This window comes from Microcebus murinus, chromosome 4 (assembly GCF_040939455.1).
Source record: "Microcebus murinus isolate Inina chromosome 4, M.murinus_Inina_mat1.0, whole genome shotgun sequence".
Taxonomy (NCBI): Eukaryota; Metazoa; Chordata; class Mammalia; order Primates; family Cheirogaleidae; genus Microcebus; species Microcebus murinus.
In genome coordinates, this window is record NC_134107.1 from 60,218,950 (window position 1) to 60,245,831 (window position 26,882).

Here is a 26,882-nt window from a genome sequence, read left to right on the forward strand (position 1 = left end):
GAAATTTCTTAATCATTAAGGGCTCTTGACTCCTTTGCTTCTTTTCCCTGTTATAGGGGGTTATAACATTGTATTCCTTTGTTATCATAACTTTTCTGTTGGGAAATATGTAAGAGGAAGAGGGAGATACATATTATCTTCTTTGACCTGCATGCTGCTTATCCCAAATTTAGTTCAGAAAGTGATAGTTTTCCTTTATTATTATTATTATTTTTTAATTGTTACTCTGTGTTCAATACCAGGGAAATTGTGGTGTGGATGCCTTTTTGGAGCTTAGAGTCCAGAGTGAGGATCTAGATAAACAAACAGTTGCATACAATGCAGTGAGAAGGGTCTTAGAGGGTGCCACTAGAATTGTTTTCCTTGGTTAAGTGAAGTGGTTACAGAACTGAAAATAGAATAATAACACCTAAATTTATTACTGTGAGTGCTCAAAATTCCTTTTCTATGGTTTCTTCATTGGCTGTTCTTTCCTACTACCACTGTAGAACATCTGCCATTGTGGCCCAGCTTTGTTAATAAATATTCCTTCAAAGCAATGCATGCTTGCTTCTGGCGTTTAACTTTTCTCTTGCTTGAACTCCCATCATGTTCTAGCCTCCCACAGCTGGGTTAAAAGCTGGACCACTTTCCTTTTATGTTTCTGTCTCTTGTTTCCCAGAGCTTATAAAGTTTGGGGACCCATTTCATACTTGAAGTGCATAATTTGTTGTTTCATTTTGGCACTTTTTCTGCTTCACCTCTTTAGGTCATTTGGCCTTGAACTCTCCCCTGTCATAATTTTTAACACTGACCTAATCAGCTGGGAGAATTTTAGATCCAAGACTTGTGCTATGAATTTAAATATAGCCAGGAGATTCAGGGAGCAGGTGAGGCTAAGCAGCTACGCAGTCCCCTGACCAGCAATTTTTTTGTGGTGTTAAGCAATAGGTCAGCTGAGGATTTTCACTTCCTCTCTCGTGGGCCTTATACTAAGACCACTATTTCTGGAACTATTGAGGAATGATGGGATTCCTCTGGTGGTGCTTTTTTCTCAGGTGATGCCACTGCCATAGCAATTATTCCTTCCTAAATGTGTTCTTTCCTGCTAATCTCAGTGTAGCACAACAAACCTCATCAGTGGGGCAATCACTGAGAATAGTAGTTCCCTTACAAAGTATTAAGCAGGTCTTAGTTGTTAGAAGTTTAAATGTGATCATCATTTCAAAAATGATCCTCCCTCACCCCCAAGTTTATACTTAACATCAGCCAGAAATTTTCAATCTAATGGATATCTTAGGTGATGCAAGTAATCCTTAGATCACAATCACAAACACTCTGGCATAGAACATTTGGATATGAGGATTATCTCCACTTGATCTTGAGTAGAAATGTCTGGTCCTGAATGCTAAGGCAGCATGGGATATTTGGAATAACAAGGCTGTGGAATCTGACTGAGGGTTAAAATGTGCTATCTCACAAGCTATGAGACTTTGGCAAGTTAACCACTTCGGGACTGCGCTCACTGGCCGCAAAACCTTGCCCACAGCAGGCACTCATAGTCCGCAAGATAGCTTGTGGTATGCATTGACGACAAATCCATTTTGCTCTTGTGTGATGAGGAAAGCTTTAAAGCACTGAAAGCTTGTTTTACTTTACAGGCAGCTTTACTTGTAATGTAAATATCAGAATAGGTAACATATACATATGTCTTTTTATTATGTTATTTTTAAATGTTCACAATTTTATTTTGATAAATGAAAAATTAGAAAAATCATATCACAGTTGTCAGCTAAAGTCACTATGCACGTTCATCTGTGGCTATTGACTATGCCGGTCTCGAAGTGATTAAGGAACCTCTCTGAACCTCTATTTACTCAACCATAATGTGCAAATAAAAATATCTGTCTCTTAGGGTTGTTGTGAGGATAAAGTGAAATACATGACACATGGTAGGTAATCAGTGAGTATTTATAAATCAGCTTACTACCCTGACTTAGTTATAAAAGAAAACATTTAGCTAAGTTACATCCAACTCTAATAATTCTTGATTTTCTGATTTTATTTATATAAAATTAATAAAATGTATATTTTAAAGATAACTGTATAACCGTAAAGTTTTTAGTTATCATGAATTACTGCTTCCAAAATGCCCTTTGCTGAACATGGAAGTTTAGAGAACTGGTGGAGAAGCCATTGTACCAGATAGTGCTTATAGTTCTCTTAACTAAGCTTGTTTCATTATTTTAGTCTTCCCAGACTCTCCTGGGGCTTCTGAAGTTGAGTCACCATCCCTCCCTCCTCCTGTGTCTCCACCTCTTGAACCAGTGCCAAAGACTGATTGTGAACCTCCTTCCATCAAGGTAAAACTTTATAATGGGATGCTTGCATTTCCATTTGTCCTTTAGCACCCAGGGTCCTATAGCTACTATGCTTTATCAGTTCACTTGCTGTATACTTCACAAATGCCAGTAGATGGCTCTTGTCTCATTCTGCTCTCCTACAGGTTGTACAGAATGGACATTCCCTTCCTTCTCACCTGAAGGAAAATTTTGCTGTAGGGTATAGTCTCAGGAGGGTTGCAGATGTGGATCCCTGGAGCTGTTTTGTTTTTCATGATCTTCAGCATTTTTGCTGTGTCATATACAACTCCTGTTGGGATCCTACAAAAAGAGATCTTGCCTACATCAGAGCAAAATGTGAAAGATAGAGGGGAACAAACAACTCATGCACATTTGTTACTCTTTAGAAGCTCTTCTGGAAAAAGACTGGGTGAGAAAAACTGGCAACCAGTGGGGAAATGCAGGGTTTTTTTGTTTTTTGTTTGTTTTTTGAGACAGGGTCTCACTGTTGCCTGGGCTAGAGTGTTAGTGGTATGATCCTAGCTCACTGCAACCTCAAACTCTTGGGCTCAAGTGATCCTCCTGCCTCAGCCTCCTGAGTAGCTGGGACTATAGGTGCATGCCACTGTTCGTGGCTAGTTTTTCTTTCTTTCTTTTTTTGTTTTGTAGAGATGGGATCTCACTCTTGCTCAAACTGGGGGAAATAAAGTTTTGAATGATCTTCAGCTGCATCTTGTCTACATCTATTAGTGTAGATAATGAAGAGATAATGGGTGCTGACAAGTTTTTATGTTTTGTTTTGTTTTGGTTTTTTTGTGGCTACTAGTTTTCCCTTAATTTATTGTGTTCAGACTGCTGTCATTTAAATCTTACACTGATTTCCTCATTAGCTGAAGAGGAAATGGGATAAAAGAGTCCAGTGCAGATAAAAGGAAATTGGTATTAATAATTCCTGTTTGAGACTAAATTAGATGAGTATAATGTTGAAATGTCAGTGCTGATATAATAAGTATCTACTGCAAGGGCATAAGCCACAGAAACTGCTGGTCTGGTTTGGGGGCTGTCTCTATGTGTTCCCATTATTTTTCCCAGTCCTCTGTTAAAACCCTGACCATGATATATGGCAGTGGTCTGCTTTCCTTGTCTGTCTCCTCCACTAAAGTCCTTATCCTGTTTGTCTTTTTAACCATGGTGCCTGTACTACCCAACAAAGGTTTGTTGACTGACAGAATACAGTTCTTTCCTTACCATGTTACTCTCTTTCTCATAAACAGGGAAATATCGAGCTTGTGCATACAGTAAACATAGCTTGTCTGGGTTGTTGGGTTGGTCCCCAGAAATTAATGTGTAGTGTTGCTCTTTGAACTTTTTATCATAATGGAATATTGGAGAGTGATTGTTATAGATTTAAAAGCTGTTGTTATTTTTCTCTGTAGCTTCATTGGTCAACTTAACATTGTATCCTCTGATCTTTTAGAGCTCAAGTGGAGAAAACAAAAGAAAACGCAAACGTGTACTAAAATCTAAAACTTCTGTGGATACAGATGGCTCTATGGGTAAGACAAATGTTTGGCTCCTAATCCAGAGATAGGATCTCTTATTACTATAGAGAGGTACCATAATCCTTTTTAGAGCAGTATATCTCAAACTTTAATTTGCATATGAATCACCCCCAAGTGATGCTGATGTTACTTGTCTGTGGCCCACACTTCAAGTAGCAGAGTATAGAGAATGCTATGACTAAATTCAGAACACCTGGGTTCTTGTTTGATCCATGCACTATAAAAAATAACCACTGAGATCTTGGCTAAAAGTCATATCTTTGGTGGGGAGTCTCTTGATCTGTGCAATGGAGGTAAAATACTCATTTTGACTAAATGTAGGGTTGTTATGAAGATTCAGGTGACATATCTTAAAACACTCTCAAGATGGAAACCACAGTACAAACTTAAGATGTTATCATAGATGTCAAGAAACATTTGTTCTTTAGAATGGTGGTTTTATAAATTTGAACGGTGGAAAAGAAGCTTCTACAGATGATTAGACTGTGAAGAGAGTATCAAGAGTATTCTGTGGTATTTGGTTCCATTTGTTCTTCAGAGGAATATGACTCATCCAGATTGCTTCCTTTATATTTTCTGTTTGTAAGCCATGTTAGGTAAAAGCATGTGGGTGTTATGAAGGCCTAGAGACGAGTTAGAATTCAGACTTTGAATTACTGGCTGATTCTTCAACCATGTTTTAGCTTCTGCCTTTCAATCAAACCAGACTTCTGTGAGCCTTTTAGGATTTAGCACATGAGTGAGGCCTGATATTTTTGTGTTTGAAAAGAGCTGTGGGTTTATGCTCTTAAACATTAAATGTTGTGATGGTTGGATAGCCCATGATTGTCATTTTTCCTTTACTGTGGCATGTGCCACAGCTTGGATCTCCTAGAGAAGATTTGTCTTCCCCTTTATTGATTTTCCTTTTCTACTTCAAATTTCTGTTTTAAAAAGATAGTCTCTGAAGAATCAGCTTTTCCTAGGCAATATGGTTCTCAAAACTAGTGAAGACATTCTGTTGGTCATATGCCCTGTCCTATTCCCACCTCCTACTCCCTTGAAAAGGCCTCTGCCATTTTAATTGTAGCATGTGATTGGGGAATAAAAATCTTTACATGTGGAAATTCTGTCTTTTCAGTGCCAAATTTCTTGTAAGCCTATGAATTCTGGACTTTGAGTGGGTGTTTTGTTCTTTTTTTGGCTTTCAGTCTTCTAATAGTTCATTTTTAAGCTTCATGGTTTGGCCATTGGTGGTAATATATGTATTTACTGTTGAATTTCTTGTTCTTGTTTTTCTTCTGAATTTAAGAAGACAGAACCATCAGTGCCATGTTTTTTTCTTCCTCCTTCTACCCCAAAAGAGAAAAATCAAATATATCTTTGTGACAGTTCATTGGGAATTTGTAGCTAATTACCTATTATTGCTTTGTTTAAAACATAGTACTCAAGTTTTGGCCAGGTGTGGGATGTGGACTTTTTTGCACTCCTGTCTCCAGACAGGACTATTAAGAGCCTTGGATGCAACAATGAAAACTGTGCTCACATAGCACTTTTTAAAAAAGGTTTTTAGTCCAAGCTCAACCTAATGAATCTTGGCTTTGGTTACCAACAAAGGAGTTCTGCTTTCCCCTCTCTGCTCAGACTGTTCCAGATGTGCCAGCACAGAGGCTTGCCCTGTCATTGTTCTATGGGTTTAAAAAGCTGATCTTTCCCTTTCAGTGAGTTTGAAGTAGAGACTGGGGAGTTGAGCCCTTGAGACAGGTTTGGGGTAGACTCTTGGACAAGGGGTGGATTTTAAGAGCAAAACAGTTGAATGAAAAAGAAATTTGATGTTACCTATGCAAACCAGGGTTTTTTTGTTGTTTTTTTTTTAATGGCAATCCGGAAAAGTGTTGTTCAGCTAAAATAAAAGTCCTGTATTTTCAAGTTGACATCTCCTTTGTCTTGGAGTTTGAAATAGCTACAGATTTGAATATAGAAATATGCCTTTAGCATATACTTTTAGCGTATACTGCTTAAGAAATTTTGTTGGTGCTGCTCTGTTTTTTAACTCCTCCAAGCACTGTATTGCACAAAATTAGCAATGAGACAGCCAGTGGTTCCATTACTATTATAAGTAATGAAATTGAGCTGAGTATTGTGGCTTGCATGTATAGCCCCACCTACTAGGGAGGCAGAGGTGGGAAGATCGCTTGAGGTCGGGAATTGGAGACCAGCCTGAGCAACATAACAAGATCCCATCTCTAAAAAATCAGATGTGGTTACTTGCACTTGGAATACCAGCTACTTGGGAGGCTGAGGTGAGAGGATTACTTGAGGCCAGGAGTTCAAGACCAGCCTGGGCAATATAGTGAGACCTCATCTCTTAAAAAAAAAAAAAAAAAGGGTAATGAAATAATGAACTAATTGATGGTGCCGAAGTGTAATATTATAGACATGTTGCCATTTGAATACAGAATATAATTTATGAAGGAGCTAAGTCTTATACCACCAACTAGTAGTGAGTCATTTCCTTTCTGTATCTGTAGATGGCTCTTCAGACTTTCCTAATTTAAGGTATTTAATAACAGCTCATAATTTTGTCTCATTCATTCAGTTACATAATGCTTTTAAACATGCATGTGAGATGGGGGGGTGTTCTGGGATCATAATTGCTAAACTAATAGGTATGCCATGGAAATTCCCTAAGTATTTTGAAGCAACATTTCTCCAATTTTGCTATGTGCATTACTGGAAGATGTTGCTAAAATTGAGATTCTGGTTCAGCAGGGACCCAAGATTCTGCATTTCTAATAAGCTCATGAGAGATTCTGTTGCCTCTGATCTGTGGAGCAATGTTTGAGTAGTAAGGCCTTTGAAAACACTTAATATAATTTAAAGCTTATCAGTATTTTTTAGACTCCTGCTCTAAGTGAGCAAGAGTCATCAAAGTGAATTGTAGGCTCTTAAAAGTAGAAACAAATTCTAGGAACTCTTAGGGAGAGGATTGTTAATTACGCAGTCTTAGTGGGATTAGATGGAGAAGGGTGAAGGAATGCTCCAGTGACAATAATACTTTAACATTTTAAACAGGGGAAGAAAGAACATTGATTCTCAAACTGTGGTCCCCAGACCAGCAGCATCGGCCAGCGTTACCTGGGAACATGTTAGAAAGGCAAATCTTGGGTCCCACCTCAGACTGAGTCTGAAACTTTGGAAATAAATCCAGCAATTTGTGTTTTAATAAGCCCTACAGGTGGTTCTGATACACATTAAATTTGAGATTATATAGGTGGCAGACTAGGTTTTAGAACCAGATACATTTGATTCCAAAGCTTATGCCTCTAGGACAGTTTGACTAATGTATTTTATTAGAAAGAATTATCAATAATTAAGAACTTGAGACTATCATTGTTATTTAACGAGATATAAAGTACCTTTCACTTTAATCATTTGAGCCTTTATTATGCATATTAGGTTATTGTTTTAAGCTAGGAGGAAAATAGTGCTTGTTTTCCTTCACTGTTTCTCTATCACTTGCTGTAACCAGAAAGGCTGAGAAAGAATTTAGATGGTATTGGTTATACAGCTGCTGCAGCTCTCTAAAGTTTTTAGGTCCATGGCATGATACTGTTTCTGGTGGTTGGTGTATGTATTGTAGTAGGATGAAAAAGACCCTCCTCAGTAAAAGACCCTCTCACTCTGGGAGGCCGAGGTGGGTGGATCACTTAAGGTCAGGAGTTTGAAACCAGCCTGGGCAAGAGTGAACCCCCGTCTCTACTAAAAAAAAAAAAAAAAATAGAAATTAATTGGCCAACTTAAAAATATATAGAAAAAATTAGCTGGACATGGTGGCACATGCCTGTAGTCCCAGCTACTTCGGAAGCTGAGGCAGGAGGATCGCTTGAGCCTAGGAGTTTGAGGTTGCTGTGAGCTAGTCTGACACCATAGTACTCTAGCCCAGGCAACACAGTGAGACTCTGTCTCAAAAAAAAAAAAGATAAAGTCTCATTTAAAAGCATGGGACATAGCAATGAGGGAGGAAGAGTGAATGCTAATTCTGAGCCCAACTAGAGGCTGTGAGCTCAGGATTCCACATACTTCCTACCTGAAGCTAGATCTGATCTCTCAGTGGGAGAAAGGTTTGGTAGTAGGTAAGCACACCTGTCTTGATCAGAGGGTCTGGGGTGATTGGAGTGAGCAAGGCATCTCATTCTCTTGAGAATAAATGACTCAACCCACCCATATTCTATTTTTCCTTATTCTACCAGTGACTGAAAAATTCTACGAGAGTGAATCCTGCACAGATAGTGAAGAAGAACTTAAGATGAAGACATCCTCTGTACACAGACCCTCAGCCATGCCTGTGAAAAAAGAACCCAAAGAGGAACGAAAAGGCCCCAAGAAAGGGACTGCTGCTCTGGGCAAAGCCAACAGACAAGTGTCTATTACTGGCTTCTTCCACAGGAAATAAACTGCCGTCTCTGGTAGGTCAGAGACTTGGAGAGTGGTCAAAGAAGAAGACCAAGAAGTATAGACAATCACTTACTGTGTAAGTTCATCTAGATAACTCACCTCACCTGTATCAAAAGACTGTTCTTTCATCCTGTGAGGTTTATACTATTTCTGGTTTTTAACCAAAAGGAAATCACCTGGAAGCAGGAGGCAAAAGAATATTTTAAAAGCTGTAACCTTCTAATGACATTTTAAAAGCACAATCTTTGACCTGTCCAGAAGAATTTATTCCAAAATTAAACTGGAACAGGTTTCAGAATTTTCACAGAAGCCGTTTAGTGGCTAATCCACTGTGCCCCACTCACCCTATCTCCTGATCTGTATATGGTACAGGAAGTATTCTTTCTTGTTCCCTTATACTCTGTGAGCTTGTTTGGGTGTTTTTTACCCCTGAATTCTACTAGATGTATTTACTACTCCCCCAGTCCTCCTATCTTCTGTTCTCTACACTTCTGTCCCTCAACCCTATGAAGCTGTTTTCTATAAGTCTTTTAAATCTTGGTTGGACAAAAGGCTGAAACAAAAATCTCCCTGTAATCCTCTTCCTCTATTATACAGTACACTGACACCTGGCTACAGACCAGGACATTGCTGTGTTCTGCCCCTTTCACAAAAGCTCTCTAGACCTTCACTCACAATTAGTGGTTAGGGAAAAGCCTTAGGCAGAACATAAATAGAAATTTAATGATGTATTCAACTCCACCAGAAATTACTTAGTCAGCATGGACGATATTAGAGGAGTTGTCATGTTGCTGACACAGAGTGTACTTTATACTGCTCTGTGTGGTTTGTTGGTCTCCCCCCTTCTCATTCTCAATACCTAGAGAGTGAAACCTATACAATGAGATAAAGTCTAAAAAGAGAAATCCATTCCTTCATACAGTGTGCAACAGTTACATAAAATTTCTCCTTCTAAAGAAAATGGAATGTTCAGAAACCACAATTTTCCAGGAAGTTAGTAAGGAAGATAGGACACACATTTGTGCATAGATGTTGTTCCTTTGTATTTTTAGCTCCCTCGTTTGCATAAAAGTACAGGCTCTCTAAGAAGAGATGGAGAGATTGAATCATTAGTAGGTATAAATAGTAAATAAAACATTTTTGCTTGTTACTTATGGAAAATCATCTATTCCAGTGATAACTTTCAAGTAACTTTCATTATGGCTGGACAGGCAAGTGAGCTCAGTGGATTCAGATGGTGTTGCAGTGATGTTGTACAGTGAGCTCTGGGGAAGGGAACAGGCTGGACTGCTGGTGTGACGCACGCGTAACAGACAAGGAGTGTCTGACCTCCTTCCGCCTCAGCCTGGTGTATGTCGTAAGTGATGCAATCAGCCGTCTCCTGTTTAAGGTTAGGATTGTGACTGACCTTGGGATTAACACAAGCTTCTTTAGAATGAATTTGATTAAGACCAGAGGTTTGGGAGATGAATCCTGGCATTATGTCTAGGACTTGAGAAAGAAGCAGCTTTGTATAGCAAGCTGAGTAAAAGGTTGACGTATTCCAAAACACTTTCTTTTTAAAATGAAAAGGATGGAGAGAAGGATGGAAAGCCTGGACTCAAAACTTTACGAAAAACTTCTGGAGAGGAATCCCTTTTAAATGGTTATTTTTGTCATTGCCTGTAGTCATTTTTCTAAATAGTAATGGAAAATTAAAGAGCAACAATCTAGTCTTTTTTTTTTTAATTATTATGCTGGGATCTCTAATAAAACTGAATTTGAACTGGAAAAATCTGGTGCTGGTTGGAGTTCCATTTTTCAAGGAATAATGCAAATCCTATGATCTCTGTGCCCAATATGCTGCCTAAATTCTGCAAGGTTTGAGTGGTAGCTGTTTTTTTGTTTGTTTGGTTTTTTGCATAATACTCTACCATGTTATCTACATGAGTTATGAGAAGTTGTTTTAAAACACTGCTTCAAACTGAATGTCTGATGAGTCCATTATTTGACAGGATGACAGCAGTGTGTACAATTATTTAAACTCTGGGAACAAGGCTGGTTTTCCATTTATATTGTTAAAACTGCATACCCATAGTCTGAGATGCACAAATTTATTTGCTGCCTTCATCATTTTTTCAGCCCTGTGGGAAATCTTACTTTCAGCTAGCCTCATGTTTTAGTTCATTTAGAAGGAAATCTAGTCCTGATCTTGCACACTGTATGAGTTTGGCTTCATCGCATACTATTATAGCTATCGACCGTAGGCAAATTTCTGAGCCTCAGGTTCTTTATCAAAATGAAGCTAAAATGAATTACCATGGGTTATCAAGACTAAAGTAATATGTATATAGCATAAATTCAGTATATAGTGGCATGCACATAGGCTCTCTACAAATGTTGGCCTCCTTTCTAATGTCATAAGTGATGCAATCAGCTACTAGCTTCCTAAAATGTTATCAAGGATATGACCCAGATAGTATGCTCTTTCAAAATCATTCTGGCTGTGGTTAAAGGGGAAGATGGTTGTCCTATTTTATAAAAGGTTTTAAAGAAAGTGGATATTTTCATATTTGAAAGAAAGTGAGATTTTATATATTTTATTTACTACATATTTGTTATGTATATACTGTGTGTCAGGCCTCTGACCTAGGAACTAGATAATATAATAGAAACCATAGAATTTGGCACTTGTCCTCAGGATCTAGTGGAGGACACAAGCCAGTAAAATGAAATGACAGTGCTATATATGAGTATAATGACAGATAAGCACAGGGTTCTCTAAGAGTTCATAGGAGTGGGTATCAAAACAGTCATCCTGGAGGAGAGAAAAAACAACCAGTTCTTTGAAAGATGGGTAGAATTTTACCAAGCAAAGAGGAATGGAAAAGATTTTCCAGGCAGAAGAGCATGGCTTTTGGCAAGAAATGGACTATAGAATTTGAGAATATGGAAAAATGTATGGAGAAATGAAGTTGGGGTCCGGCTAAGGGGTTTGGATTTCATTTTTAGATAATGGGGGCCAATTGAAGAATTTTAACAAGAGGAATAACACTAGAAGTTGATTCATAGTTAAGAATGACAGCTGACATTTTGTTTGATCTTGTATGCCATGATAGTATTTCTACCCATGCATGCACATTCTATCTTTGTTCTAATAGAGTACTCAAGTTAAAATTTTAATGGGATTACAGAAAACCATTGTGGCTAAAACAAGGCTGCTTAATTCTGGCAGCCAGCGTAGATAATTGCAATGTTTCCCTTGTCTTCCCCCATCAATGTAGATTTCTTTGGCAAAATTAGTTTTAAAAAAATGATTTCAAAAGTTGGTAGTTCTTCTCTGGCACTCTCAATAATATGAGCCTCCACTCACCTCCCTGAAACAAAGTGGGGTGGGAGGGAACAAGTGGAACAATTCTATTCCTTTTCTATCTTTGTTTCTTTAAGAAGACATTAGTTATTATACAGGGAGAGCTGAAGAGAAGGGCCATATAAGGAAACTAAATAGTTTCTTCAGGACATGAGTAGAATGAGTGCCTAATAATGTATTTGCCAGAAACGTACTCTGTGTCAAGACTCGTTTTGGTAAACTTGTCTCTTTTCATTGGTTCCGGGATCTCAGTATGCTGTAATGCAGCTTTTACCACCGTGAAACATTCTGGAGCTGCCTCATTTTGTTGTGAGAAGGCAGTATTGCTTTCTGAGTTATTACCCTGGCAGCTCTGTAAATTAGCCCATGCTTGTCACCATGCCCTCTGTGAAGGGCACATTGTACCCAAATGACTGCATTTGGGATTGACTCTTGCCACTCCCTGCTGCATGACACTTCTCTCCACTTGTATCTGTGTCCAGTTTTTTGTGTTCTTAAGTGCAGGCCACCCACAGATGGCCACCCAGGCTCCTTAGCCAGAGAAACGTGGTAAGGCTTCTGATCCAATACTTTTCCATTGGATCAGAACCCACCTTAACTCTAGAATTCCTCCTCCATTTCAAACCCTAAATGTTTTCTCACTCCCTCCCATTCCCCCCACTGTATTTTTCTCATTTGCTCCTGCCAGACTCCTTGTTACTTGAGGCTTACCTTGGCTCCCCCACCTTTTTTAATACTCAAAAGTTCTTTATGGCTAGTTAGCTTCTTTCTTTTGGTGTTTTAGGCTTTTTTTTCCTTATCTTCTATACGGCATATCTTTTTACTGGACTGCTCTTTTTTTTTTTTTTTTTTTTTTTTTTTGAGACAGAGTCTCGCTTTGTTGTCCAGGCTAGAGTGAGTGCCGTGGCATCAGCCTAGCTCACAGCAACCTCAAACTCCTGGGCTCAAGCAATCCTTCTGCCTCAGCCTCCCAAGTAGCTGGGACTACAGGCATGCGCCACCATGCCTGGCTAATTTTTTCTCTATGTTTTTAGTTGGCCAATTAATTTCTTTCTATTTTTAGTAAAGACGGGGGTCTCCCTCTTGCTCAGGCTGGTTTCGAACTCCTGACCTTGATTGATCCTCCCGCCTTGGCCTCCCAGAGTGCTAGGATTACAGGCGTGAGCCACCACGCCCAGCTAGGATAAAAATCTTGACAAGTTGGCTTTCATTGTCTTCAGTCTTACCAACTATGCTATATCGTCTCTTGGCTATGTATTAGTTCATACTTCCAGACTGCCAAATGATAATTGATGCTCATTTTTTTAATTGACAACTTGGAAGTGAAGATGCTCATTTTTATGAGTGAAAGTTCAACTAGTTATTGAGATCCCAGATTGTCAGAATCAAAGGCAATCTTAATGTTTATGTAAAGTCAACCACTCATTTGATACTTACATCCTTTCTTCAACATCCCTGCCAAGTGGTCTTAAATCTATAAACAAAGATTCAATTATGTTCAGTATACCATACTTATTAAATTACAAAGTTAGGTTAGTAGGCTAATAAATATTAAGAAGAATTTAAAGAGAGGCTAGAATAAAATTAGTTTTCTGAATAACTTTAGATTATCAGAAAACTCCTCTAAGTAGAGCATAGTTCTGTATGCAGTCCATTTAATTTATTTTAGTTTAAGTCAAGAACATTGTTTTCCTTGAAAAAGTTTGTTCAATTCCTGGCCTTGCCTTTGACTTAACCTTTGTAAGAAAATGAAGAGGAAATTTGGCATTTTTTGCCCTATTTAAGCCATGCTGCAGGTTGACAGATTGAAAAGTGGTCCCAGGGTACTTATTGCCCAGTGATTACAACTGGATTAGGCCAGGGCAGTGTTCTCTATTTTGAATGTCAAAACCATATTTTCCTAGGATACTTCCTTCAAGCTTATAAGGTATGTGAAGATTACATAAACATAGCATAATGATGGTATATAATGCTTTTTTATTCTATCCTGGAGTGGGATGTGTAAAAGGCAGAACCATTTTCCCATAAATAATGAAACCTGATATGAGTGTTTCCCTTGTACCTCTTAGTTATATTCTACATTTATTTATATGGTGCTTTATTTTATCTTATCTCATCCTATGATAACCTGCAAGAGCTTTCTCCCATATTTTGCAGAAAACTAGCCCAGGGATTTTAGCTAGTATAACATCTCATATTGAGGGAATAAACCAGGGCTAGAACCTAGTTCTTCAGACTTTGCATCATGTGATTTTCCACTGTGTAGCAACCCCTAAGAAAAATATGTTGGTCCACTCATACATGTGCCTTGAATCCTTGAGTGCTTACTAATTTGCCCAACAACTGTGGCAGCTGCTGTGGAGGATTTAAGAGAAGCACATGACAAGTTCTCTGCCTTCCTGGGGCTGACTGTCTATTGGTAAGGCAAAACATGTGCATGTTAGAGTGCATTTCCCAGATTTTCTACCATTGCCCAGCACTGATGTGCTAGGTGTTGGGGATACAAAGATGAATTTCTTGCCCTTGAGGAATTTACTACCTAGTAAGGGGAGAGACATAGAGTAATTAGAATGTGCTATAATGATATTTATAAGGGTACTTACCATGGACCACTATTTGTGCTAGATATTTAAATGTATTTTCTCTAATCCTCACAACACTTTTTTTTACAAATGAAGGCAGGAAGGCTCAGAGTTTAAATGATTTGCCCAATAAGTAGCAAAAGTGAGACATTTATTTTCAACAATAAATTTATAATGAAAAGATAGAGGAACTAGGATACTTGAATGCTTGTGATTAGCAAACCTGCATGGGTGCCGACTTCCATCAGATGGAACAAAAGGAGCAAAATAAATTACACCTTTAATATTGTCAATCCCAGATAGGGATGACCTTGCCAAGAAGTCTGAAGTCTTTTGGCTACACTCTCCTGCATCTATCTCCACATAAGGAAAACTATTCCAGTGAACTATATACATTAGGCTAGAGATGAAGGTTTCCTTTCCTCTGGTTGGTGTTCTGACTGGCCTGGAGGGAGGGCCAAAATTTGAACTCCAGGCTTTCTGACTTGAAGCATTATTGTCCTTCCTCCTCTGTAAAGGAGGTATGTGCCCATAGGTTGGTAAGGACCCAGGGAGGGTTGCTTATGACTGGCTGAGGAATTAAGGAAAGATTCACAGAGGAGGAAGTACTTAAACTAAAGTCTTGAGAAGAATAGGAGTTTGCCAGATGGAAAGTGAGAAGGGCATTCCGGGCAGAAGGGACAGGACATATAAAGCCATGGCCACATGAGAAAGCACAGAGTGTTTAGAGAGTTGTAAGTGGTTTAGTGAGAGGTAAAATGGTGAGGCCAAATAAGTAGGGAAGGGCCAGATCACAAGGATCTTTGCTAAGTAATTTAGACTTTGCACTTTAGGCAATAGGAAGCCTTTGAAGTATTTTAACATTTTAAAAATGGATTTGTACGTTAGAAAAATCACCCATAGTAGCCTGAAGAGAGAATTACTGGTATAAAGTAGATTATAAGTAAGAACCAAATTGCACCTGCACCTTGAGATAGAACAAGCAGAGGAAAATAATTTGAAGTTGGATTTGGTTCCATTTTAGGCAGATGACTCCTTTGATTCCCTTGGAAACTCAGGACAGGAGCATATTAGGAGTGACTAAAAATGTGGAATGAGTAGTGTTTTGCTGGGTTGTCTCATGCTTGGAAATTCTCTGGCTTTTGCCTGAGCCATGGTCCTAGTTAGACCATGGAGATAGGATTGGTTCCACGGTTCCACTAAGGATTCATGTAGGCCATTCTCTGACGCACTTGCACACACTCTCATTTAGACCTGGAACTGACTACATCTCCCTGGAATTCTTTGGGCCAAAATGTCCCATAGTCCCAGACTGGTCAACTAAATTCACCCGAAGTCATGTTTATTATATACCTATTCTATGCCAGGTGCTTCCACATACTTTATGTCATTTAATCCTTAACAGTTTTGAAAGGTATAGGTATCAGCCCAATTTCATGGATTAGGAAATTCAGTGGCAGAGAGGCTACCCAGCTAGTACACTAAGCAGACTGAGTGTCTTATTGTCATCCATTCTTGGTGTAAGTTTTTTCTAGTGGTATGGAGTGCAGCAGGCAGTCTTGCATATCATAATTAGTGTTCTTATTAGGCATTCACTGAATGACCATTATATCTGGGACTTTTCCATGATATAATTCTTCTCTAGCAGTAAGTTTTGCTGCAAACCCCAAAGTTCACCCCTAAAAGATGGGAACACATTTTATGAAGCTCCTGCATAAAACTCCCCTACCCTAACTTAGGATGTGTATAGTTCACAATATGAGTTATGTGGCTACCCAGCCTTCATACTTTGGAAGCAGCAGAACAGCTAGAGATAGTCACTTTTTGCTATTAGGCAAGTAGCTGTAACTTTTTGGTTTTGTAGAAAATAGTTGGACCTTAGAGTCAGACACTGTAGCTTGTGCCTGTTTACTTCAGTGTGACTTGAAAGTCAACTAATTTCTCTGAGCCTCAGTTTTCTCATTTGTAAAATGAAGTTAACATCTACCTCAAGGTTATTTTGAGGCTATTACTATAACTATTACTATTTTCAAAACAGTGCTTTAGGCTTTAATCTTACCTGTCTGAAGAAAAATGAGTTGTCATAGTTCATTACTTTTTTTTTCAACCAACCTTTATTAGAGTACCTACTTTGTGTTATAGACAACATATCATATCAAAACTAATGTTAGGTAGTACTAATGAGCCCAGTGTTTCAGTGGGTATCCTTGCAATTCTGCTCACCTGTCAGATCCATGACTCTCCTTTGCTCCAGTAACACCCCTACCTTTTAGTTGGGCTGTGTGTCATACTATGTGCATAAGAACATACTCTTGTTTCAACCATATTTCTACTTAAAATAGTTTAGAGGAAAGCCAGTAGTCTGAGTGTGTCTAAGTACAGGCATCGGAGAGTACCTTTATTAATTAAAAACAAAACAAAACAGATCTTTAGTAGCTAAGAGGCCTCTTCCTGCCTCCCCCAGTGATGTATGGGGTGCTCAAGCAATAGTCACGGCTGCAGTTTGAGCCCATCTGTTTTTTCTGTTCACCTCGAGTACTGTCCCCTGTGGTTTGCATCATTCCCCAAGACCAGCCAACTCCAACCCTCAATCCTCTCGTTCAATAGCTGTTTTATTTAAACACACTCCCTCTCTGGGTGCCAGATGTGAAGTTTCAAGGCAGCAGAGGCCAAGCTGGCTAGTGCCATGACACCTGCTTGCAGGCAAGCCAGTCAGCTGCTGCTTCTGATGATGTTGGCCCTTGTTCATGGACAGCATGAAGGTTTCACCCCACCAAGTGCACACACAAGCAGCTAAGGGAGCCTCATAAATTATGGTTTTGTTTATTTACTTCGGGCAGACAGCATGGTGTAGTGGAAAGAGCCCTGCACTTGGAAGCAGAAAGCATGAGTTTGAGTGCTTGCTGGTTATGTGCTTTTTGTCTACAGAGCACCTCTTTCTTTATAGCATTTACCGCTATCTCAGCTATTATATATCTGTTTATCTGCCTATTGGCCATCTCCTCCTCCATTATACAAGTTCTAGGAAGTCAGGCACTGTCTTTTCCATCATCCTATTTCTAGCACCTAGGACAGTCCCTGGAACATAGTAGGCTCTTAGAAAATATTTATTGAATGAATGAATTCTAAAATTAACTCTTCCACTCACTAGCCATATGATCCTGGGAAAGTCATTGATCTTCTCTGGGCTTTAATTTTGTCAAGTCTAAAATGAAGGCATTAGGTTTCTATCCCTAGTGCTCTAAGATTTTAAGAATTCATTCATTTAATAAATTACCTTGTGTCTCTGTGCTGAGCACTCTGCCAAGCCCTAAAAATACACAGTTATGAACAAGTCAGAAACAAATTACCCTCGTGGAATTTTCAAAGGAAGAGGCAACCAAATAAATAATTATATAAGCAAGTATTTAATGACCATTGTGATAAGCCTTACAAAGAATTTGTACAAGACACTAGGAGAGGATCTATTATAATAGGGGAACTAACCATATTGGGGGTCATCTGGGAAGATTTCCTGGTGAAAGTGACATTTAAGCTCAGACTTTACAGATAAGTAGGAGTTGGCCAGGCAAAAGGGGTACAGTATTTCAGGCAGAAGGAAGAGCATATATGAAGGTCTAGGGTGAGCATGTGGCTGGAGTACAGTGACCAGCAGGGAGGTCATGCCCAAGATGAGGCTAGAGAGGTAGGCTGAGCCAGACTATTCAGAACCTGATGAGCAGTAATAAGGATTTTATTGTTATAAAGACAAAGAGAAATAATAGAAAATAATTCCTGTCATTACAGAGACCTCACTAGTACACACAAAAGGGAGAACTGGACCCTTCCTTCCCTGCGTATTAAAGATAGAGCAGATATTACCCCCATTTCATAGATGAGGAAATGGGCCCAGGGAGGTTAGGTAACTTACCAAGACCACCGGGCAAATCAGTGGTGGAACTTGATCCCAATACTACATCACATTACAGAGTTGAGAGCTTTTTTTTCCATCACATCCTCCAGATGGCTAAATTTTAGACCTAAATGCTTTGTAATAACAACTCTCATCTGAAAATTGAGTGTCTTTTAAGCAACTTAAGTAAGTCTAATAGAGACAAAATTCCCTGTGAGCATTATGCTTGCATTTTGGGAAACTACAACCAAATCTTTGATGCCCATTTTAGATTATTATTAGGATAGATTGTTAGGAATAGAACTGTGTTGAAGGTTATAAATTTTTTTTACAAAATACCCTCAGATTCTATGAAGGTTATAAATTTTAAAGAAACTCTTGGTACATATTGCCAAATTCCCAAAGGTTGTGCCAATTTTTATGTTCATCTTCAGTATACGAGAATGACTTTCTCACTGCTTCAAGTAATAGAGACCAATTCTAATTTAAGCAAAACTGAATAGATCTGAGTTTCTAGTTATTTGATCTATTTAGAGAAATACAACCAGGCTTTGACAACTTTAATTGAGGAAAAAAGACGAAGCTCTAGAAATAGTGCCCAAGGGAGGCAGGAAACTCACCGAAGCCTTGGGGTCTGGTTGTTCACAGGCTAGGAAGCATCTGTGTATGCAGTGGCTGCCACTCAGAATTGACTTGATTCCTAGAGACTTAAGCAGGGTCTTCAAAGCTAATAGAACTCTATGGATGGGGGAGCCTTAAAAGTACCAAAGAAGGAAGAAAACTGTTTTCTGGCAAAAGCTGAGTTGGAAAGAACGGTGGCAAATTATTGCTGCCAACAGAGTTGAGAGTGTATCTGCACAGGCTGGTTAACATAAGTGGGGACGTGGGATCCAAGAGTCAAATGTCTTGGTGGTTGTTACCCTCACCTTTGGCTTATCCCCAGGGCTGATGTGATTGACGGGCCTGTATCTTTTTCTCCCACAGTGCCTTGCACAACAGAGTAGGTGCCCTGGGTATGTTTCAGAGCCAAGCTGATCTTTCAGTAATTTATTGTTAATTCAACAAATATTTAATGTGTTAGACAACATGGTTCATTTCCTCACAGAGTTTACAATCTAGTGAGGGTTACCTGTAGGTGAATAGGCAATGAGAATAAATTAAGAGAAGAGCTCTGAGAGGAGAAATACAGGATACTATGAAAGCATATAGCAGGGAGCCCACATCCAGGCTTCATGGGTATGGTAAGGCTAGAACATAAATTCCAATGAGAACAGGGAGTATATATCTTGTTCATGGCTATACCCAAGTACCTGGTACATGATGGCTCATCCATAAACATTTGATGAATCAATGCATGAATAAGGTAATGTCCAAATTGGTAAGCCAAGTTGAGGATAGGAAGAATGTTCCATACAGAGATAAAGGCAGTGTAAAGGCCTGGGTAGATTAAGCAAGTAGTTCAGTATGGCTAAAGCAAAATCAAAGCAGCTTAGAGTGGCAAGATTCAAGACTGAAGAAGTAGAATGAGGTCAGGTCATGGAGGGTCTTAAAATCCATATAAAGGAGTTTGGATTTTATCTTGGGGGAAAATAAGAAACCAAAGAAAGTATTAAGCAAGTGATATAATTGGATGATAGAGATAATATTAGTAGTTATTGAGTGTTAGCTATATACCAGAGACTTTATGTATATCATCTCTTATTTTCAGAACAACCCTGCAAAAGCATATGTTATCCTCTGTTTTACAGACAAGATTATGTGGCTTACCTAATACCAAATAACACATCTGGGATTAAAACCCAGGCCTTTAAGACTCCTAAGCCTATGATTTTTTTTCCTCCTGCATCCCACTGCCTCCACTGTGCTTGATTCTCTCACTTTCCTATCTTGCATGGACAATGACCTTCACCAGGCCAAACAACATGAGAGTTTCGCTGAGATGAAGAGATAGAAATGGGAGTTCAAGGGCTACTGAGGCAGCTGAAATTTACAAGACAGGGTATCAGAACAGAACTGCACAGAAAAGGACCTCCAGAAAGAGGTGCACAGGTGTCCCCTTCACATGCACAGGAAGACACTACAAGGCCAGGCAAAGAACAACTACTGGAGAACTGAAAGCTAAAGAACTATTTAGGTCATTAAATATGAAATGTCTGATTTTTGAATCAAAAGTTTATCATATCTCAAACAAGAAGCAGTATAATTCGTCAGAGTTTGTGCCTAAACTATCGACACAGTTTTTGCCTTCTTTTTTTTTTTTTTTTTTAATACAGAGTCTTGCTCTGTTGCCCTGAGTAGAGTGCAGTAGCGTCATCATAGCTCAAAGCAACCTCAAACTCCTGAGCTCAAGCAATCTTCCTGCCTCAGCCTCCCGAGTAGCTGGGACTACAGGCACATGCCACAACGCCCGGCTAATTTTTCTGTTTTTAATAGAGACAGGTCTCGCTCTTGCTTAGGCTGGTCTTGAACTCCTGAACTCAAGCAGTCTTCCCACCTCAGCCTTCCAGAGTGCTAGGATTACAAGCGTGAGGCACAGCGCCCGGCCAGTTCTGCCACCTTAATGGTAGCTTGCTTATGCCAGCAGAGAAGAAGCCTGGAGAGCAAGTGGTAATGAAATCATGAAAGGCATTTTCCACAGCTTGTTGAGAATTTAATATTTTTCCTTGCAAGCAGTGGTCCAAAGCCTGGAAGAAGTGGTAGTCAGTTGGTGCAAGTTCTGGCGAATACGGTAGATGACAGAGAGTTTCCAAGTCCAGCTTCTGTAGTTTGAGCAGTGTTGCTTTTCGTGACATGTAGTCTTGCAAGAGATTTGGCCTGTCTCTACTGACCATTCTGAACTGCTTAATTGCAAGCATCTTCATCATTTCATCCAGTTGGTTGCAGTAGATATCTGCTGTAATGATTGACCAGGTTTCATGAAGATGTAGTGGATAATACCAGTGCTAGACCACCAAACGGACATTGTTAGCTTTTTTTGATGAATATTCAGTTTCGGACTGTGTTTCAGCATTTCATCTTTATCCAACCATTGTGCCAAACACTTGCTATTGTAAAAAAGAATCCGTTTTTCATCACACCTAACAATACAGTGTAGAAGTTGTTCATCTTTATGCCGTGACAGCAAAGAAAGACAAGCATTGAGACGATTTCCCTTCTGATGCTTGTTTAATTCATGCAGTACCTACCTATCCAGCTTCTTTACCTTGCCCATTTGTTTCAAATGGTCCAATATTGTTGGAATAGTAATGTCAAACCTTGCTGCTAATTCATGTGTCAGTTGAGATAGATTCACTTCCACTACAGCTTTCAGCTAATCATTATCCACCTTGGTCTCAGGTCACCCACGTTGCTCATTTTCAAAATTAAAACCACCAGAATGGACCTTCTCAAACCATTGACATACTGTGCATTCATTAGCCACATCCTTCCCAAACACTTCATTGATATTTCAAGCTGTCTGCACAGTGTTGGTTCCACGGTGAAACTCATATTCAAAAACAATGTGAATTTTTGACTTATCCATGGTTTCACAAAAATTGCTCTAAAAAAAACATTTGGAAGATAATCACAAGCCAAAATGTGCATTTGAAAGAATGAGGGTGTACCTTCACAATAAAAATAAATAAATAAAATGAGTGTCAAACTGAGTACTTAATCAGACATTCCATACTTAATAACCTAATACCATTGTATACAGAGAAGTGAGATATGTTTGAGTTATAACTAACCAGAATATAGAGATCATATTGAGTACACCAGGCATTCAGTAGAGTTCTCAAAGGTCAAGCCTTCAAGGTAGGGCTAATCTGGCCCTAGAGTGAGGGTTACTCTAGATCCACCTTAATAAAGCTTAAAAACTAACCTCAAAAGGATTGAGCTCATCTACAAGTAAATTAGCTGCCTGCCGAGTGAACCCCAACACTCCATTAAAGAAGACAACAAAATCCAGATACCCAAAATGTAGTATCCATTATAATGTCCAGCATGGAATAAAATATTATGTACATGCAAAGAAACAAAAATCACTCAACAGAAACAAACCCATAAATGACATTGATTCTGGAATTAGCAGAAAAGGAGTTTAAAATAATTATAAGTATGTTTAAGGCTTTAGGGAAAAGTATAAACATAATGAGGAAAAATAAATCTCAGTAGAAAAATAAAAATTATTTTAAAAATCAAATAGAAATTAAACTGAAAAATATATATTTTTTAAAAATGCATTGTTTAATTTATAGATCAATGCAATCCCAATGAAAAGTCCAGCAAGTTATTCTGTGGATGTTGACAAACTGATTGTGAAGTGTATATGAAGAGGCCAAAGACTCTGAATAGCTAATTAAATATTGAAGAATAACAAAGTCAGAGGACTGATACTATCTGACTTCAAGACTTACTGTGAAGCTCCAGTAATCAAGACAGTGTGATATTGGTAAAAGAACAGACATGTAGATCAATGGAACACAATAGAAAGCCCAGAAATAGACCAATATTAATACAGTTAACTGATAATTGACAAAGGATCAAAGGCAATACTAATGGTGCTGGAACAACTGGACACCTGCATGCCAAAAAACAAAAGTATCCATAGACCTTACACTCTTCACAAAAATTAACTCAGAATAGATTATAAACTTAAATGTAAAACAAAAAAGTATATAACTTTTTTGGGGCTGGGTGTGGTGGCTCATGCCTGTAATCCTAGTACTTTGGGAGGCCAACTCGGGAGGATCGTTTGAGCTCAGGAGTTCGAGACCAGCCTGAGCAAGAGTGAGACCCCGTCTCTACTAATAAATAGAAAGAAATTAGCTGGACAACTAAAAATATATAGAAAAGATTAGCCAGGCATGGTGGCTACTCAGGAGGATCCCAGCTACTCAGGAGGCCAAGGCAGGAGGATCACTTAAGCCCAGGAGTTTGAGGTTGCTGTGAGCTAGGCTGATGCCATGGCACTCTAGCCCAGGCCACAGAGGGAGACTCTGTCTCGAAAAAATAAAAAACTCTTTGAAGACAACAAATAAACTGTGATATATCTAGACAATGGAATAGTATTCAGCTCTAAAATAAATGAGCTATCAAGCCATGAAAAACGTAGAGGATAATCAAATGCATATTACTAAGTGAAAAGGCTATGTACTATATAATTTCAACTATATGACATTCTAGGAAAGGCAAAACTATGGAGACAGTAAAAGGGTCAGTGGTTCCAAGGGGTTAGGGGTGGGAGGGATGAATAGTGGAAGCACAGAGGATTTTTAAGGCAGTGAAGCTATTCTGTATGATAGTGTAATGGTGGATATATGTCAAGCATTTGTCCAAACTCACAGAATGTACACCAAGAGTGAACCCTCAAGTAAACTGTGGGCTTTGAATAATGATGGTGTGTCAATGTAGGTTCATCAGTTGTAACAAATATACCACCCTGGTTAATGATTTTGACAGTGGGAGAGGCTTTGTTTATGGGCTCAGGATGTACATGGGAAATCTGTACTTTTCACTCAGTTTTGCTGTGAACATAAAACTGCTCTAAAGAAATGTATTTTTAAAGATTAACAAGATAGAGGCCGGGCGCTGTGGCTCACGCCTGTAATCCTAGCTCTTGGGAGGCCGAGGCGGGCGGATTGCTCAAGATCAGGAGTTCAAAACCAGCCTGAGCAAGAGCGAGACCCTGTCTCTACTATAAATAGAAAGAAATTAATTGGCCAACTGATATATATAAAAAATTAGCCGGGCATGGTGGCGCATGCCTGTAGTCCCAGCTACCAGGGAGGCTGAGGCAGAAGGATCACTCGAGCCCAGGAGTTTGAGGTTGCTGTGAGCTAGGCTGACGCCACGGCACTCACTCTAGCCTGGGCAACAAAGCGAGACTCTGTCTCAAAAAAAAAAAAAAAAAAAAAGATTAACAAGATAGGATTAATAGCAGAATTAGACACTGCATAAGAAAAGATAGTGAATTTGAAGACATAGAAATGGTAACTATTAAAACTAAATCATAGAGGAAAAAAGGCTTAAGAAATAGCAAAGCCTTAATGTTCTCTGGGAGAAGATAAAGTAGGAGTTTCAGAAGGAGAGGAGAGAGAGAGAGATTGGGGCAAATATATATATTTGAAAAAATAGGGCAGGGTGTGGTGACCCACACCTGTAATCCTAGCACTGTGAAAAGCTGAGGTGGGAGGATCTCTTGAAGCCAGGAGTTCAAGACCAGCTTGGGCAACATAGCAAGACCCCATTTCTACAAAAAATTTAAAAATGAGCTGGGCATGATGGTGCACATCTGTAGCCCTAGCTGCTTGGGAGGCTAAGATGGGAGCATTGCTTGAGTCCAGGAATTTGAGGTTACAGTGAGCTATGACGACACCACCTGCAATAGAGCAAAACCCTGTCTTAAAAAAAAAAGAAAAGAAAAGACTGGAAAATTTCTAAATTTGATGAAAATTCTAAGCCCATAGATCCAAGAAGCTCCCTGGGCAGGATTGAATAAAACCATGCTGAGGGATAGCAAAATTAAATTTCTGCAAAGAAATGATAGAGAAAATCTTAAGAGCAGCCACAGGAAAAAAACATTATGTGCAGGAAAACAATAGGAATTTTCAGTGACTCCCTAGAAACAATGCAAACCAGAGGATAATAGAAAGTCATAGTTGATGAAAAAGAAATCTAATTCTATAATTCTATATCCAGCTGAACCAGCCTTCAAAAATGAAGGCAAATCAAGTTGGTACTGACTAACACAATGGTGTTCACATGGTAGTAATATTCTCCAGGGTTGGGGGCTTAGGGGGATAAACTCACAACTATAGGACATGATATGCATTGTTGGTGGGGAAGGGCAGGCCTCTAACCCCCTCTAGGGAGAGGCAGTGATATAAAATGTAACCAAAATGTTTGTACCCTCACAATATCTTGAAATAAAAACAAAAGGAGAGGGAAAAAATGAAGGCAGCCCAGCCTAGAATCTTATTCCCTGCAAAACTAAGTTTTGTATATGAAGGAGAAATCAAGACATTCTCAGATAAGCAAAGACTGAGGGAATTCACGAAGACAAGACCAACCCTTCAAGAAGTACTCAAAACAGTGTTACCCACCAATCAGCACAATAAACACTCACGAATGTAAATCTACTCAAAGCTAAAGATCAAAGCCCAGATACCACAATGGCTCAAGAGAGAAAACAAAGCAACAAAGTTCAACCCAACATAATGAATAGAAATCTGCCCCACCTATCAGTTATCTCAATAAATGTGAATGGCTTGAACTCCCCACTCAACAGACATAGGCTGACCGAATGGATAAAAAAACACAAGCCAAGTATCTGCTGCCTTCAGGAAACACATCTAACCTGCAAGGATGCAATTAGACTAAAGGTAAAGGGGTGGAGAACAATATTTCAAGCAAACAGAAGCCAAAAGAGAGCTGGCGTGGTGGTGCTGATTACAGATAACTTAGTTTTTAAATCAACAAAAGTAATAAAAGACAAAGAAGGTCACTATATAATGGTGAAGGGTACAGTTCAACAAGAAGACATAACAATTCTAATTATGTATGCACCCAATCTTGGTACACCCAGATTCATAAATCAAACTCTACTGGATCTAAACAAATGGATAAACAACAACACCATAATAGTTGGAGACTTTAACACCCCACTGACGGCACAGGACAGATCCTCCAAACAGAAAATCAACAAAGAAATAATGGACTTAAACAGAACCCTAGAACAAATGGGCCTGACTGACATTTACAGGACATTCTACCCCAAAACCACTGAATATATGTTCTTCTCATCAGCTCCTGGCTCATTCTCTAAGATTGACCATATCCTAGGACACAAAACACGTCTCAAACAATTTTAAAAAATGGAAATTATACCATGTATCTTTTCAGACCACAATGGAATAAATATAGAAATCAATCCTAACAGGAGTTCTCATTTCTACACAAAGTCATGGAAACTAAACAACCTTCTGCTGAATGATCACTTCATAAATGCAGAAATCAAGATGGAAATCAAAAGATTCTTTGAACTAAACGACAAAGGTGACACAAGTTACCAAAACCTGTGGGACACAGCTAAAGCAGTACTTAGAGGAAAGTTTATTTCCATAAATGCCTATATCCAAAAGTCTAAAAGATCACACACAACCTAATGAATCATCTCAAAGAGCTAGAAAAAGAAGAACAGACCAACCCCAAACCCAACAGAAGAAGTGAAATCATTAAAATCAAATCAGAACTAAATGAAATTTACAACAGGGAAACTATACGGAAGATTAATAAAACAAGTTGGTTCTTTGAAAAAATAAATAAAACTGACACACCATTGGCTAGAATAATGAAAAGCAGAAAAGAAAAATCTCTAATAAGCTCCATCAGGAAGAATAAAGGAGAAATTACAACTGATGCCACGGAGATACAAGATATAATTTATGAATACTACAAAAACCTCTATGCACACAAAGTGGAAAATGTGGAGGAAATGGACACTTTCTTAGAAACACACAGCCTCCCTAGGCTCAACCAGGAAGAAATAGAATTCCTGAACAGACCAATATCAAGTACTGAAATTGAAACAGCAATAAAAAACCTTCCTAAAAGAAAAGTCCTGGACGAGATGGTTTCACACCCGAATTTTACCACACCTACAAAGAAGAACTGGTGCCTATCCTGCAGAAATTATTCCACAACATCGAGATGGATGGAATTCTCCCCAACACATTTTATGAAGCAAACATAACCCTG

The 26,882-nt window shown here is 38.9% G+C and overlaps 1 protein-coding gene across 5 annotated transcripts in view; it reads left to right on the forward strand.

The window, feature by feature from the left end:
- The window catches only part of POLD3 (DNA polymerase delta 3, accessory subunit), a 103,419-nt gene extending 93,325 nt beyond the window's left edge, over positions 1–10,094 (forward strand). For all 5 annotated transcript variants that reach the window (XM_012745085.3, XM_012745080.3, XM_012745084.3 and 2 more), the window contains exons 10-12: positions 2,230–2,342; positions 3,799–3,877; positions 8,116–10,094. In XM_012745085.3, coding sequence (XP_012600539.1) covers positions 2,230–2,342; positions 3,799–3,877; positions 8,116–8,318 — 395 coding nt within the window. In that variant the 3' untranslated portion in view covers positions 8,319–10,094. The remainder of the gene's footprint in view (positions 1–2,229; positions 2,343–3,798; positions 3,878–8,115) is intronic.
- Positions 10,095–26,882: the final 16,788 nt, after the last annotated feature.